The sequence below is a fragment of the Athene cunicularia genome (assembly GCF_003259725.1).
Source record: "Athene cunicularia isolate RWA chromosome 21 unlocalized genomic scaffold, athCun1 chr21_part1, whole genome shotgun sequence".
In the NCBI taxonomy this organism is placed as follows: Eukaryota; Metazoa; Chordata; class Aves; order Strigiformes; family Strigidae; genus Athene; species Athene cunicularia.
The window spans coordinates 1,493,529-1,510,749 of record NW_020799127.1 but is presented as its reverse complement, the minus strand read 5'-3'; the positions used below and the strand labels follow the sequence as shown (position 1 = coordinate 1,510,749).

The 17,221-nt window shown below is 45.8% G+C and overlaps 1 protein-coding gene across 1 annotated transcript in view; it reads left to right on the top strand.

The window, feature by feature from the left end:
• The window catches only part of FBXO42 (F-box protein 42), a 49,885-nt gene that overhangs the window by 10,505 nt on the left and 22,159 nt on the right, over nt 1-17,221 (top strand). Inside the window, exons 2-4 of the mRNA XM_026862846.1 lie at nt 5,039-5,305; nt 7,740-7,856; nt 14,600-14,734. Of these exons, the coding sequence (XP_026718647.1) occupies nt 5,056-5,305; nt 7,740-7,856; nt 14,600-14,734 (502 nt within the window). The 5' untranslated portion in view covers nt 5,039-5,055. The remainder of the gene's footprint in view (nt 1-5,038; nt 5,306-7,739; nt 7,857-14,599; nt 14,735-17,221) is intronic.

Sequence of the window (17,221 nt, the reverse complement as noted above, 5' to 3'; positions counted from 1 at the left end):
GGGGGGGGGGAAGCTGTGCTTCAAAGAACTTATAATTGCCTGTTTTGCAGGGATAAGAAGAAAAGCGTGGTGCAGGTATCCCCGAGGTCTTGCTCATTTGTCTGGGCACAGTGCTCCCACTGCAGCACAGACAGGATATTGCTCATCGTTTGGTTTCCTAGCGGCTTTGTTTTCTTTTTTTGACTAAAATCTGCTTTTTTCCCATTGAACCTGTCTAGCAGTTGATTTTCAAATTCATCAGCTCTAACTGATGGAAGTTTTGGAGGACTGGAAATGGTGTCTTGTTTAACGGTGTTTACCTCAAATCCTGTGGCTCCCACAGACCTTTTGCTCCTTGTGCCATTACTTTCATAAAATAGTGTGCTTCTACCAAGGAAGCAGTCCTTTATTTTTCCTCTTGCATCACTAGAAAAGAGCTCGGGACTTCTATAGGGCAGCTGATAGTAGCAAAAGCTGAACTGGGAGACGGGAGCTGCCATCGCAGTCCTGGATGGCACAGCTGCATGAGACAAACAAGAAAGTATCATGCAGAAATAATCCTTCCCAATACATATAGGATTTTCTTCAAGGAAAGCAGCCTAATGTGTCTGATGGAATAAGCTTTTTCTTTTTTTAAACTGGGTAAGAGAATAAGCCTGAAAGGTCTAAATGTGTCCATAAAAGCTACCCTGCCATGCCGATGGGGCTGTTGACAAGCAGAATAAGCAGTTGCAAAGTATGAGGAAGAGTCTGGAGTGGGTTAGAGGCAGTTGCTATCTTCCACCCCTAAATTAACGCTGGAGCTTCTGATTGCCAAGTGCAATTAACCGTTCTGTTCTGCAGAGTCCCTTTCTCCTTCCAGCCGAAGCAGTCAGCCAGCCAGGGCTGGGTCCTTTCACACACCTTTATTATTTTTTTTCCTGGGTGAGAACATAGCTTCTACGACTATGTTTGGAGAGAGAATTTTTTGTGGCATGTGAAAATGAGCATTCCCTTATGTGTAATGTGCTCTGACTCAGTACTATTGCACAGTCTCTTATTTTCATTCAAGAACTTTCCCTTGGAGGCTTTTTTTTTTCCCCTCTAAAACTTTTTTTAAAAAAAAAAAAAAAAAAAAAGCCAGGTCAAAAACCCTGCGGGTTCAAGCACTTCTTAAAACAGCTGAGAGTTGCGGAGAAGAGGAGATAGCTCAGGATGGGCACCACTGATGCCACCCATGCCTGTGAACTGCGGTCCATGGGACCAGGAGAGATGCCTGCAGGTAGGAAAACCTTGGGTCAAGAGGGGTTTTCCAGGAGCAGGCTGGCTGCCTGATGTTGCTACCGGGCTTTGAGAAGTGCTTAAACCTGGTGAGTTTTGTTGCCTGTATTTAATATTTGTCATCTGTTTGTTCCACTGCAGTGGATAATTACAATAGCAGGGTCTTAAATAATTTTAGGAGGGGAGAGAGGGGAAAACTGAAGGGCTTTGAAAGGAGTTATAAAATGTCTTGCCAACTGGCAGCGAGACAGCTTTTAGGAAGGGCCAGGCAAATTTGATCAGCACTTGCAGAGCTCTGTTTCGATTGCCCTTCTAGCATTTCTTTACATGTTATTTTAAGCAGCTGCAATTCCTCCTTGGTAGGGCTTTAGGCTAATTTCTGAATGCTGTAAAACGTTTCTGCTGCTGGAATAGAAGGGCACTTCTCTGGGACCAGGAGGGCTGTAGGATACAAAAAAAAGTGATGCTTCAGGGGGCTCATGTCGGCCTTCACAGCAATCGATCCAAACAGAACAGGGCTCCTGGATCCGTCCTGGCGGGTTAATTGAATTGCATGTACTTTTAGACAAGACTTGACTGCTTAAATACCTTCGCTGCAGCTTTTTGAGTGCTTGGAGATTAATTTTAGCTTGTGTACAAACTGAAGCCCACTCAGTGCAAGCAGAGAGCACCTGAAGAGTCAGGATGAATGAGAAAGCACCTACTGCATCCCCTCTGACAAAGTGCAAATAGGACAGAAACACTCTGTTCTGATCTTTGAATAACCAGTAAAAACATGGGCATAGGATTTTCTCCTGTGGACCAGCTGAATAATTGGTAATAGGAGCTGTCTGGGATGCTTCAGCTCTCTCTTACCAACTGCTGGGTTTCTATTTTCCTTTCTTGATGTTGGAGCAGGGTTATGGGACAGGACTTTTGCTACTTTGCAGTCCGGGGGTGGTTATTCCCAGCCCGCTGTTCCTGTGCCATAAGAGCAAAATCTGCATCCGTGGTAGGTCAAGCTTGAAGGGTTATTTTGACGGCAACTTGCCTTTTGGGAGTTGAATTTATTGCTAGTCATGTTTTCCTTAAGAAAAACAACACAGCGTGGGTGTGAAAACTTGGAGGATGGTTATTTCTTATGCTCAAATGTTTAGAAAATGAGTATCTAGCAAAGAAGATGCATTTGAGTATTTATAATATTATCAAGTGGTCTGGTAAGACCAGACAAAACTCAGGGCAGCTTCTCCATCCTTAGATCTGCACAAGCATGTGCTGTTTGAACCATCAAGGTGTTCCCCTGCTCCTCCTGCCTTTTTTAAAATGGGCCTTAGAGATGCTTTTCTAACCCCCAAGTTGTTTGGTGCCTGTGATTCACTTGGTGTTTTATGGTGTTCCCAAGCCTGCTCCAGAGGATCAAAACTGGGATTTAATAATTGGAAAAAAACCTCTGCTAGCTGGGTGTTCATTCCTGTGCTTCTCATCTGACTTCCTCCAGCAGGTTTTGGACATTATTTAAAGGGTAAATAAAAGCTGTTGGGAAACACACATAATCTTTGCTTCTAAACCTTAATAACACCACAAATGTCTTGTGTGAACCTGTCAAGATGAGGCTTATGTTTGGTGTTGTCACCCACAGGTGTCCCATTGTACCTGATCTGGATGCAAATGCTCTTCTGTTTGGTTTTCTAGCACATTTTTAAGGTGTGAAACACTTTCTGCTCTGCCTGGGTAGACGTGGTGCTCTGTGTTTTCCAAAGCTGTGAGATAGGGTCTGACCCTCCAACCTCCCCAGCTCGAGCAAAACTGCATCCCGTGGTTGGAGTACCAGCAGCCTGTGGCTTCCTGCCATGCCCTGTCAGGATGGAAATCGGCACATGCACTTCATGATGATAGATGCTTTCACTTGGAGAAGACCCAACCCTCTGTTTTTTAATTATTTTTTTTTAGCGCAGTTCCACTTTTTTTTTTTTTTTAGATTTCCATTTCTTAATCTTTGGGAATTTGTGTATTATCTGCTGCGTAATGCAGTTTGCTGGCAGCAGCAGCAGTGCTTGTGTCAAAGTGTTTGGGTTTCAGCCTTTCTGTGTCATAACATTGACTGTAAGAAGGATTTCTGACATGGGAAAACGTGCTGAGCATCTGTTAGGATGATAAATGTAAGTTCAATTTTGACGTGGTTTCTACTGGAGATTGACAGCCCTATGGATTTTTCTGAAGCTGCTTCATCGGGGAATATGACAAAAGTGGAGAGGAGTGCTGTCAAACGTAATTTTTCTGAGCATGAATTAGTTGTCATGGCAAGCTTTTCTCCTCTGCATCTCCGCTGTCTGCTATTCCCATGGCTCTTTGGCTCAGTATGTGCTGGGATGGGAAAACCTTGGGTTTAGCTGGGGAAGACAGCGGAGTTTGCATCGCTGGAAGCTTGTGACAGCAACTTAGTTTATTCCCAATAGCTTAAATTCCTTCCACCAATATTTGCTGCAATACTAGGAGTTTGGTAAAAATAAGATACTATATACTTGTATTTAAATATACTGGGCCAAAAGACATGTCTTCCCTCCTGAGGAGCAGGTCTTTCTTCCTGGGCTCGCTGCAGGAGGGATTTGTTCCATGGGCTGTGGTGCTCTGTATCCCATCATCCTGGTCCATCTGGGGATGGCTGGGCACCCTCTGCCTCCTGGAGTTGGGAGATTCTGAAGTTGAGCGATGCAGGAGCTGAGGGCTTGCCCCGATTTGGGTCCTTTGTTACAACCTGCTGTGCGAGGAAAGGATAAAAAGGGAACTTGTGGCTGCAGTTTTTGGAAAATAAAGTACTTGTGTCATCCTCAGGAGCTGTATTGGTTTGAGCCATCAGTGCAGGTATAATCATGGAGCAGTTGCATCCCATGGTCTTCACCCGGCAGCATTGGCAGGGAAAACTGTCACCACTCTCCCCAAAACAGGTCGGCTGTTTCCTAGGAAATAGGGTTCAGGGACTTGTTTTGCAGCAACAGGCATGGGTTTATCTGCACACTGTGCCAACTGGCAGAGTCGGATGCAGACGCTCGTTAAGATGGATTTATTTCATGATGTATTTCTGTCACCGGTACGTTACCTTATGCTTAAGATGCTCTGAATAACTGGAGATACAATATTCAGTATTCCAGCCTTTCATCAGCAGTAAATCCTGTGGGGGTTATTTCTTTCCTGACCTACTGCCAGCAAGAACTGTGTGCAAGTGGGGGGGGGGGGAATTGTTAAGGGAGAATGGGATGGGGATTTTTTTCCCCAGTGCTTGCTGCTGAGTTGCTTGGGGTAAAGCAGGCTTGCTGGCAAAACTGGTTTCACAGGGGAGGAGGGGCTGCAAAGCTGTCGCTTCCATCCTGTCTGCCTTGAGTTGTTCTCCATGCAGTGGGGATCCCTTTCCCCCTCGCTGCCTGGCCCCACAGTGCAAACCAACTGGGGCCACCAGTGCAGCAATGTGATGCCTTCTTGTGCTCGGTGAGGGAGCAGGAGTTTGAGAGGCTGCAATTCCTCCAGCCGTGGGTTGTTTTTTTTTTCCCTTTCTGGTACTGTCTGTAGACAGCAGTAGGGCTAAGAGCAGTGAGAGATGAAGTGGCCTGGGAAAATGCTGCGCCAATGGACAACTTGTTCATAAACTGTGCTCAGCCTGCTTCAAATCTTTGCAAAAACCATGTCCTTGACTTGGAGTTGGCTGGGGTACAGCTTAACATAGACCTTTGGTATAACATACATGGCTTGCAGATGCATTTCTGATGCTGTTAATTTTCTTTGTGACCTTACTGTTGTCTTTTTTCTTGTTTTTCCCATCTTGAAGCTTTGAAGTGGAATGCCATGGCCAGTTCCTCGGACAGTGAAGATGACGGTTTCATGGCCGTGGATCCAGAAGACGCTGTGGTTGAAGGAACGATGGAGCAAGATGATGAGCCACATGCTGAGCTGGAGGTCGAGGAGACCAGGCATAACAGATCAATGTTGGAGCTCCCAGAAGAGGTTTTGGAATATATCCTCTCCTTCCTTTCGCCCTATCAGGAGCACAAAACTGCTGCCCTTGTCTGCAAACAGTGGTATCGACTGATCAAAGGTACAAATAGCTGTAATGAGAGTGCATTTTTTTAGCTGTGGGAGTTGTATCCCAGCTGCTTTTTGCTTTCATTTAGACTCGCCTGTTGTTTTCCCCTCAAACTCAAAAACGTGACTCTGCAAAATGCCAGAAAAATAGCTACAGCCATCAGGTCACTTGCTTTGCTCAGGGCGTTGCTGCTAATGGTGCAGAATTGAGCCCCTCAGCCTCTTCTGTAGTTTAAAAGAGTGAAACCCAAAAAACCCCACAACAGAGCAGCTCACTTATGTTGCTTTTGAATGTTCCCTGTGCACTGCTGGCGTGCAGCACTGTTGACCTTGCATTCAGGCTTCCTCTCCACCACACAGCAGCCCCTGTTGCCATCGTCCCATGTCTAATGTGACTGTAATTGTGCTTCGTTTGCGTCTTGCTCAGTAATTAACGTTCACAAAGCTTATGCTTTTGACTGGAAACAAAACCATGTCTGGTTCTTACAGCTCTGCTGAAGATAAATGGTATATAAAATCTACATTAATGTACATCTACATATTCAGACTTCCTGAAAGAGTAGCCCTGAGATACAGATACTTCACTCTGCCTCTGTGCAGCATTAATTCTGGAGCCTTATGGGGATATTTTAATGCTAGATATATATGATACGACAAATAGGTAGGTAAAATTTGGACAAGGATACAAGCAAAGCTATCTGTGTTGGTATTTTTTGAATACATTGGATGTTTTCTGTTATGTTTCCATCGGGGGCACTCACTTTGATTGCAAGCTTTGTTAAAAAACAGGCAGCTTAGGAGGAGACCACAGTTAAATCAGTAGGAAATGAGGCACGCTGCTGCATGAGGGTAACGTTTCTTCTGGAAAACGTAGAGTGGGTGTCAGGTGAGAAATGCCTTTGGCAGGCGTGTGGGGTGATGTCTAATTTGTGGACTTCTCTGCACATGTGAAAGCATTGCTCAGATTCCAGGCATTTTCTGCTTTGCCCAGAGTTTCACAGGCTGGAGGCTTAAAAAAAAAAAAAAACACGACTACTTCAGAAGTGAGCATTGCACAAAATTACTCTTTTTGCATAATTTTGGGTCAGCAGCAGCTCGTGCCCCTGGTAAAAGGGGGTTTTTTGTGTCCACGTCCCTTGGGTTGCTGCTTGAGCACACTTTCTCACGCGTGCTTGTTCCTGGAGTGGCCTTAAGAGATGCAAAGGATGCAGCTGGAATGAAAAAGCACCTGGTGATTCACCCCAAAAGAGACTGTGGGAAGCATCCCTAGAGTGGAGGGGAGGGATGAGCAGCCCGAGGCGCAACGTGGCCTCGGAGTGAGTTGTCCAAGTCCCTGGTCTCAGGGGATGAGTGGTGCTGGGCAGCCGTGGCATTTTTGTGGCAATTATAGGGGGGAAAAAAAAAAAAAGGCAAGAGTAATTTCTAACCTGCACATTGTAAAGCAGAGAGGTCACTTGAGGTAAACGCCTGGTTTGTTTTCTTCTGTTTAATTTTTCCTGTTCATCAGGATACATCTGCTATGAAATCCTATAGCTCAGATTACATTTCCCGCGTGACTTTTGGGGACCAGCTGCTTGAGAACCCTGGGCTTTGCTTTTTTTTATTATTTCCTGCTCTATATGCCAGAGCATGATTTCTTGCTGCGGGTGTTCCTGACAACGGGGCTTTCAGTAAGCAAATCCTCAGGGAAAAAGTCTTGGCAGGTTGTGGCATCCTCAGTGCGAGGGCTGCCATAGCATAGCGGATGCCACCAAGCATCTGCTGAGCTGCTGCAGTTATAAGTCTTTGCCAGACTCTTTTCCTTCCGCAGGGAGCAGTCTCTGGCCCCTCTCAGCACACACACAGACACATGTACTCCACACGCAGAATTAATTGCAGCTCCGGGGCTGGCCTGCTCTGCGGAGGAGCTGTTGTTGGCCAGATCTGCTCCCTCATGCGGCTAAGGAGGAATACTTTCACCTAAGACACACTGACTTTTATCATTGATGTCTCCTCTCATATTTATTTGAGATTCCTGTGCAGTAGCTGCATGTACACTCTTCAAAATTCATTACTGCACGTTCTCAAAGGTCCATTAAGGGAAGGACAGCTGCTCCTCTGGGGGTGTGATTAGGGAACAGCAGGCTTGTATTGCAGCAAAGAGGGTTGAAAACCAGCTCTGCAAAGGCATCACACGTGCTTACCTCTCACAAAGGCTTTGCTTTACCAAGCTAGAGCTGACAGATATTGGAAATGTAGTGAATCAGTTAGGTGAATGCTGCTGATTTTTCCACATTTGCAGAGTCCCCATTCTTTATTCTCTTTAATCCTCCGAATCTCCACCAGCGTATTTATAATCTAAATACAGGGTTTCTTTATAATTGCTGTCACGCTGCTTGTGCAACTGTGCAGGCACAGTTTGTTCCTAACATGCCCCAAATTTTGCTGACATCTTCTTTTTTCCCTAGGTGTGGCCCATCAGTGTTATCACGGCTTTATCAAAGCGGTGCAAGAAGGAAATATTCAGTGGGAGAGTCGCACTTACCCCTACCCTGGCACCCCCATCACACAGCGCTTCTCGCACAGTAAGTGGCAGCTGGGAAAAGCTCTGCTCACCTAATTTGTGACAGGAAGCTGCAGCCGAGGGGTTTGTGCTGCATTGCTGGGGATTTAGCAGTGCCACAAGTGCCCGTCGCTGCAGCAGAATTTCAACCAGTCGTTGTAAGACGCAACTCTGCCAACGCAAACACTTTGCACAAGAGTAGGGGATGCAGTAGCTGCTCGTTGTGGTTATTGGCTCATTGCTCCTAGGAGATGTTAATGGGGCTGGGGTGGGATTATTGCTTTCTGGTTTTGCAAATTTAACGTGCAGGCTTCTTTCCACGGCTCCCTTTGAGTCTGAGCATTGTATCCTATTCGATAGAAACCTCACTTAGACGCTAGACTTAAGTCATTACCATCAAAGCCGATGAGTTTGCATGCCTGCAGCACTCGGGGATGTATGCTGGCTGCTTTTACAGCAGATCATCTACATCTGTGAGTAATACAATTTGGAGGAGGCTGAGTGTGGCTTGCTTCAAAATCAAACACTGAGCTGCACGTGAGGAGTGTATTTGCTGATAGAAGTAGGCGATCCAGTTGACAACACCACTTAATGTAGGGGTGAATTTTTGCCCTCTTCCAAGTTTCTGGAAGAGAACAGGAAAAAGCATTCATGTTGAGGAAAGATCCTTAAATAAAACTTATTATTTGTGCTGCAATAGCACTGAGCTGCCTCAGCCTTCTCTGCCAGGTAACATAGTCAAATATGACAGAAATGGAGTCTTTGTGGCTTTGTCGCTGGGCCTGGGCCCTCTGGGAGGTGGTTCTTCTAGGGAGAAAATTCATTTTTCTAAAGGTAAATAAACATGGTGTAAGCAGTGAGATTCCAAGAGCAAGCAGACATAAAATTTTCATATTCCCAAGTAATAATTTATGAAGCAGCCTCTTGCCAAGACAAGTCCAGGAGACACTGCGGGAAGCTCTGGTGAAGTCATTGTGCTCTTCAAAGATTTCCTTATCCTCCTAAGGAATAAAAAAGGCACCACTATTCATAGCTCATTTTTAAGTGGCCGTGTTAGTGAAGTGCTTATCAGTGACTTGCAGATTTGCATGTATTTTCCCCTCAATTTTTGCAGCCTTTTTGCAATTGGTGAGGTTTAAGTCTTGCTAGAAATTACCTGAAAAAGGCCCAAATATTGCACCAGGGACTTGCTGTGTGCTCTTTATTCTGCTGCCCACTGGGGTCTTCCTCTGAGCGTGTCACTGTTACATTCGATCCAGAATGAGTTGTCTTACTAAAGCCCTTGCCCTCGGAGCATGTAATCTGTATTAGCCTCACTATTTGACAGTGTCCTGACTCTGGTCAGCCCTTGGTCGCTACAGAAGCATTATTAATGCAATTCGTGTGCAAAAAGCTAATCTAGATTAACTTGTTTGCTGACTTAAATTGATTTATTTTTTTAAGCAGTTCTTCAGATCTGTGATATTTGCTTTCCCTACAACAGTGTTGCATGTTCGTGGGTGGATTCCAGTATGAAACTGAAGTTACAAATGATTAATTGCAGAAATTCACACTGAATCTGTAAAGCTATGATCTACAATACTAAGATGTGGTGAGCCGAGGTGAAGTAAAAACAGAACGTTTGGGGAGGGGGGAGTGAGAGAGGACTCTCAAACTCCTTTTTTTAGGGATGGGTGATTTGCCAGGTATTGCGGGAAGACGTCATCTACGAGGCACGAGTCGTTTGAAGTCAACAGGCAGTGGTAGCTGGCATCAAAGATGCAGCTAGGGCTATCTCTTTTCCAAGATTTATTGGAAATATACCAGAAGTGCTCATATGGAGCATAAAAGGAGATGCAAAAGAATTTTAAATAGTTAAAGGTCACTGTATCTTCTATCATTTCTGAAGGGAGTAATAGAAAAGCTGTTTGATAAGGAATAAGTAATGGAAGTTACTGTCATCTCGTGGGGTGGGAGTATTTGGCAAGTCCTTTGATCAGACAACTGATAACAAACTTTATGGATGGGCTGTAGGTTTTCTGAAGGATTTGATTGAAGCTGCAGAACATCAGACGATATCAAAGATGCTGGGTTTTCGATACGAATGTACAGGAAGAAATACTTCATGGTTAGGTGTATATATAACATTATACACCAGGTGTAATGTTTGCAGTAGTCATCTAATTCTTTTTTAGCCCTAATGTATGAGCCTACAAATACCATAGCAGGGCGATGACTCATGTAGTTGAATAACTGGCCACAATCAGAAAGCGATGTCAGAAGGCGCAGGAATGCAGAAACAGAAAAGCAGCAGAGGAATGCCGACCGTTGTGCCAGAAATATTGATCCTTTGATGGAAGAGTGACTAATTTTAAGTACTGATTATTTTTTTTTCCATGCAGTCTGGGGAGCATGGCACCAGCATGATGACTAATTAAAGCAATTTTGTGGGTTTACTCGTGAGAGGCAAGGGAGAGGTAAAAGCTGGAATGTTGTTTGTTTTACAGGATGGGCTGCTTTTCTACCAGAGCTACGGCTCTTCACATCACTGCCTTTTGGCTGCACCAAGTCCCTGCACTGCAAGGAGTATTTTAGAATATAAAATAGTATTTTAGAGAATAAGGAGATAGATGTGGGATTATTTTTTCCTTTTTTTTTTTTCCCCTGCTGAAGATGTGGAGAGCTGGGCTTTCTGAGGTCTGATGCGTTTTTATCGTGCTGCAACTTGCGGCGGAGTTGGTGTAAACATCCGTGCCAGCCAGCAGGACGGGGTGCTTTCATCTGCAGCCCTGCCTCCTCCTCGGCGCCGCCATCCTGCCGGCGCTCGTGCCAGGCGCGGTTGGGCACAGAGAAGTTACCTCCAAAACCCAGCCCCGCGTTGGGGGAAGTAGTGCCAGCAGCTCAACGAACGATGCTCATAGCATCAGCTTGGCAGGGTCCTACTGGGAACGCCGACACAGAGAGCTGTCAACCTTTAGCCACAAAGCCACAGTGCTGTTTTGAGCTCAGGGCTGCATAGCAATGGGATTTCAATACTTTTTTTTTTTTTTCCCCTTCCCTCTCTCCAATGGGGAATATGACCTTTGAACTTGGATAGGTTACTTTATTTGAGGTCCTCAAAGTTTAAAAAGTCAGTGCCCTTTAATTATCACAAAGGACATGTGCTTTGCATTCAGTTTTCCCTTTCCAGTTAATCTTTATTTCAGTTATCTCACACTCCAGGTGAAAGTTTCTGATGCTTTGCTGTGCAGCACAGAAGGGAAATGGGAACGTGTTCAAATTAAGCTGGCTTTGCAGTCTGTTTGGGTATCGGTGTCTTCAAACATCAGAAACGCTTATTCTCTTCATTTCCAGTCATAAAGATAGGCCACTTCTGTAGTACTAACACTCTGGGACATGCTGAATTTTGCTGGGACTTAAGGGCTTTAAAAAAATCCAAAATCCTAAAAATCCATCTAGTGGTCTCCAACTGCTTGTTTTCCACCCAAAAAAGGCACCAAGGACTTGCACCCTCATCCCCTGATTTATTCTACACCTTTGCAAGGCTGGTTTAAACTGGAGTTTTCACATGTGTGCTTTTTTTGTATTTTTATTTTTTTCTTACCCAAACTCATCTGTCTCCCTCAGCTTCAGAAGCTTTAAATGGCTTGCTAATAAGAAGTAGGAAAGCACAGTTTTAAATTATTTTGGTCTAGGATTAAAATACATGCCATGCGGATATCATGGTGCCTGGCTGGCTGGCCTGGTTTTTAAATCCAAATAGAGGAGAAGAATTCTGCCACCTCCCCTCAAAAATAATAAATGAGCTGTGCTGGTGTGTGAAAGCTGTGCCTGCCAGGGGTAAGGAGGTAAGAGGCTCTCGACCTGTCCTGGTTTAGGTTGAGATTAGATTGCTGAGGAAACTAAACCTTTCAAGAAAGGTTAAGGAGTAAAACCACAGCATTGCTTTGCACCAGGTTTTAATTGCACATATTTCAGGTGCGAAGCACTGGCTGGTGCCTTCCTGGCAGGAGCAGCCTACGAGGGGTCTTACCGTGTAAAAATGATAAAGGGTTAAATCTTAATAAGTAGGTAAAGCTATAAGAATGCTCTTGATCATTATTTCTTCCTCAATCCTGTCCCAGGTAAATCCACTACACCACTATTTATAGATCCTCTACCCTGGCCAGAGCTCCGAAGCGACGTGCCGTGGTGGCTTGGTGTGTTTTATTAGTTTGGCAAGACCTGGGCTGAGATAAAGACAGTTCAGTTGCACGTAAAGACGTTGCGTGGACGCACGTAGGAGAGACCTGGGTGGTCTCACCCCACGAGCACACTCTGTGTCTCCAGCTCCCCCGATCCTGCTGTGTGGTCAGCAGAGTGCCCAGGACTCGTCCCTAAAAGCCAAGGGCGTGGGGCTGCCAGCTTTTCAATAGGGGATCTGCGTGACAGGCCTCAGGTCAGACAATGGGACCCTCGGCGAAGGCCACCGGGCGTCCCCGCGTCCCCCGCCGAGCCGCGGTATTGTCTGCAGGCGCTTGAATGCGCCGGTTTACAGCACTGCCCTTCATTCAGGGCGGCGAGATGAATATCGCTGGCGTACGTACGGGTGGGCTGCCTTAAAGAGCTCTTTCGCGCTGGGACTGCCTACCTCCAGCCAGCAGAATCGGGGCTGTGGGGATGGATCACTGGAAACCAGAGACCTGCTTGTACTGGTCTGGAGCAAAGCTGGAAGCAGGGACTTCTCGTGGGGGTTTGCTCCGAATCATTTTCTCTTGCTACCAGAAGTAGGTTGTCAGCCTTTCACTCCAGATGCTCCTTTTTTTAGGCTTTTTTTTCTTCCATCTTGCGTGCTAATCCTTCATCTTATCGCTTTCCTTGTGCTGGTTATTTACGATGGCACGTGATCCTCAACCTGAAGATGCTCCACAGAGCAGCTCCTGCATAATCCCAAGTGCTTCCCACCTCTGTCTCAGACCCAGGGCCAGATGCTGCCCCGTGCCACAGGCTGTCTGCCTGAACTTTGACTTTTCCTCTTGCTTTTTGTGTTGAGCAATATATCGCTTGTCACTGCGAGGGCAATGACTCCTGCTCCCTCCGAGCCCTGGCTGATACCCTTCAGTGTTCCCAGAGCGTAAAACACTGTGGCTTTCTACTCTGCACTGGTACATCTGTATGTCGGTATGATTTATTGTGGGTTTTCCCCTCGCTAGACTTGATAATAAATGCTCAAGGAATCGCTGGGAGGCCTTGCTCATGTTGAAAGGGTCAATATTAGTTTTTTATTACTTGTTTTTGAAGGTATTTTTGTATGAAGTTGGGCTTTGCAGAGATGCTTTGGTTCTGACCAGGATTCAGGCAGCGAGTCCTCTTTGAGACGAGTGCTGGTGCTCACCTGGCTGGTGCTAAAGGACTTGCATGCAGGATTTAGTGTTCCAGGACTCTGTGTGCTGCTGAATTCCTGGTGTCTGGAGACCATTAAATAGGTCCTGGGAGATGCAGTAATGAACAGAGCAACAGCTCAACAGGTAGATTGAGGCTTCAGTAGCAAGCTTGCCCTTCCTGTCAGTCATACTGTACACTTTTTACCAAAATTCTGGGGGAAGAAATGGGAGTACTTTACAGAAAACCCAGGAATGGAGATTTTTCCAGGCTGTGTCAGGTCAAGAGGGGGCTGCATTTCAAACATGTTGCACGTGGGTCCGCAGAGCGGACGGTGCCTGGCTGATCAGGGTGTGCAGGTGCAGAAGAACCTGCTGTCCCATCACCTCAACCAGCCCAGGAGCTGAAGTTGCCTTCGCTCCTCGATCCTTGACTCGCAAGATGAGGAGCTGGTGTGAGTTTGTCCAGCAAAGCTGCTGTCAGAGGACGAGCTTGCTCTTCAGCGTTGCCATTGGGCGCTCCTCCTGCTTCTTTTGAGTTAAGGTGTGGAGGAGATGCTGCTGCTTTGCAGGGATCTCAAGAATGGGAAAGGTGAGGGGTCATGGTATGAAATCAAGAGGGCTCATTGCATTTGAGGAAGGAAATTCAGAAATTAGGAAATCCTCTTTGTCATTGCAGGAGTTTAACTTTCTGAACACGTTTGAATCTTGCTCATCCTCTGAAGCAGAAAAGCTGAGCAAGTCTTCTCTGCTCTATCTTATGTTTAATTTACTTCTTGTCAAAGATGCTTGGGTACCAAGGGACACTAACTGCCAAAGGCAACCACTTGCATTTTTTTTCCTTGCTGCAGAGTTTGGTTTGGGGCCAAAAGCTCTTTATTTCCCTGAGTATCTTTGAGGGGCTGTCAAGTGTTGTGTTCCCACCCATTCCCCATCTCACTACCTGATCCTTTCCCACAAGGAGCAAAGGGAATGCTCACAAAATCTGTGCATTTCAGTGGTGCTTTTCTGTGATAAGGTGAAATGCTGTCAGATTTGGAAAAAGAGAATAAGCAACCAGGTCTAAGTACACAGGCCGGTTCCTTAGTCTAATTTGGCAACCCTGTAAACCATATGCTCTAGCTTAGAGAAGGTAAATGTGCTGAGTGTGTTAATCGTAGCTAATCTAATTAACTGCGAGCTTCTCAGGCAGCTTTCTTTGCACTTTCAGGAGCAGCTCTGCTTGAGGGCATAATCATCTCAGAAGGTTCTCACTGGAGGGTTACACTGGTCAGGGATACCCCTAAGCTGGTCTCTGGTTTTACTGAAGCTGGAGCAGCCAGTCTGCTTTTGTGAAACCCAGCGGGGAGAAGAGAATCATCTTTCTTTCCACCCAAAAACACAAAGGTCAGAGAACTGGCTAATCTGAGTTTGCTTTTTTTTCTAGGTGCGTGTTACTATGACGCAAACCAGTCGATGTACGTGTTCGGTGGCTGCACGCAGAGCAGTTGTAACGCTGCCTTCAACGACCTCTGGAGACTGGACCTGAACAGCAAGGAGTGGATCCGGCCCCTGGCATCAGGTGAGAGCTGGCAGATGTGCAACTCCCCTACCACTTTATCAAAACTTACCTTCTCCCCAGGGCTGGTCTGATTCTCTTATTTCCTCATGTGGTTTATCATTATCAAGAGAGAACAGCTTTAAACTGCAGCAGGGGAGGTTCAGACTGGACCTGAGGAAAAAATGTTTCCCAGAGAGTGGTCAGAGAGTGGAACAGGCTACCCAGGGAGGGGGGGAGTCTCCATCCCTGGGTGTGTTTAAGGGCCGTTTGGAAGAGCTGGGGGGAGATGTGGGGTAGGGGAGAACTTTGTAGAGTCGGGCTGAGGGTTGGACTCGATGGTCCCAAGGGTCTTTTCCAACCTGAATGATTCTGTGATTATCTGTCTGGTTTCCAGGTGGTTTTGCCACAGAACATGCGTGTTCTTGTGCTTGCAGCACCACATTGAGTTGTTTCTCTTGGTCTGGAGCAGCTGCTTGGTGCTGCTTCATGCCACGCGTGGTACCTGTGGCCACAAGAGCCTGCACTGATATAAGTTGTTGTCCCAAAGCTGAGATATTTATTTTTTTAATAACTTTAGTAGATGCCACTTCAGGTATTTTGAGGAGTGGAGGAGACATGCCTGTGCGGGCTACCCACAGCAACCGAGAGAGCGTGGGAAACCAGGTACATTCCTGCAGTCCACGCGCTTTGAGCAGGGCAGGAAAACGCCACAAATGATTTCCCACACTGGTTTTTGTACTCAAAATGTCACACACAGTGCACTTGTTTTCCATATATTTCTGAATTTGACTAAAATAACTTTTAACAAAAGCAGAAGAATTGGGGGAAGCTCTTGGTGGCGGGAGGGGGGTTGTCAGTATGAAACCATTTCAGCAAAAGCTTTACATTTAGCCAAGAGTATAGGAAGAAAAAAAGGAACTCAGCATCCACCCAGCACTCCTTTCTGGCTAGTCTGCTTGGGTGCAGACTCCCTCTCACCCTGTGCTTGAAGTATTGTGGATTACTCAGTTATTGTTTCAAGTCATATTGTCTGAAGCTTTTTTTTAATATGAAAGTCCTTCAAAATCCAGATGTTTTTGTGTACCGGTGTTATCTGGGAATTGGTCGGATGTCACTTTGAAATGTTAACGTGTAACTTGGTGCTTGATGACTGCTATCAAGCAGATATAAGCCTTAATACTAACTTTTAAAAAGTAACTCTTAGTATTTTGATTTGATCTTTGTGTCTGCACATTGACTGCATGATGCCTACAGGTGAGAATTAAGCAGTTGTGAACTTAAAATGGAGGAGAAAAACAAACCGTAGCCTACGCATATATGGAAACAGGCTCTTGCTCTTCCTCCTTCTTTGCCGTAGTGCTCTCCCTCTGCTCAGGGGTGGAGAAGAGGCCATGGGTAGCATAAACAGGATACCGGGCGATGCAGACCTCTGCTCTGACCCAGGACATCTATTCTTACAGCCCAGCGAGTTCTTCCGTCGGATTGAATGCGGGGCACGACTTGCAGTCGCGTTAACGAGTCCAGCCGTCGGCACCCAGCTCTGCTCAGTCACTCTCTTGGTATTTTGCAAAGTCAAATTCCCACTGCCTTACTAACAAATAGCACTTTTAAAAGAACGAGTCCTGTGGGAATATGTGTCAGAGTTAAGTCCCATGGGAAGATCCCCCGAGGAGATATTTCTGCATGCTGTCATGAGCGTGTGTAGTGAGATGGGATCGCAACTGAAACTTCAGGCAGTCTCACCAAACAGAGAGCGCTCTTGTTCCTCCGTCTTCAGAGGAGATGAGTCACCCCGTGCTTGTGCCGGTGGTAGTTTCTTACACATAGCTTTTTTTTTTTTTTTTTTTTTTTTATGTGCCCTTAACCCAAGGGTTGGCACCCGCTGCCTGGGAAAGAATAGTGACTGGAGGGGGCAAAAGCAGAGAGCTTTGAAACTTGGGAGTCAGATGTAAATAAGACAGGAGGGATTTTTTTTTTTTTAAAAAAAAAAAAAAAAAGAGCTGACACTGATTGATTAACACTTGCTCTGTGTGCAGGCTAATTACTTGTGGAGGTTGAGGAGGAGTTCCCACACCTGGCCCTACAGACTCTATAGGGTAGGTCTTGCTCTAGAATAAGGCAGTGGCTTTTCCACAATGCCAGTTCTTGTTCTGAGAGGTTTGATCAAGTTCTACGTGTGCCCTCATTAAGCATGAGCATCTTATCTAATGAGACCTGGACAGGGCTACCTAAGGGAACACGAGTGTGGTGCCAGAGCCATGCTAAATGCTTTGGACATGGCTCAGGTGAGCTGAAACAGCTTCATCCTCTTCCCCTCTCTGAAGGGCTTTTCCAGGAGAAAACACCCTTTTTTGTTGTTGTTTGTTCAAACCTGTTTTCGTTTGGGTTTTCTTACTTGCAGGCATTAGATGACATCAGAGCCTGAGCTGCTGCACTCCATCTAGGAGTACATATTTAGCCTTCAAAGAAATAATTGGCCTGTGTTTCTTTAGTCTTGGAGACGGAGGA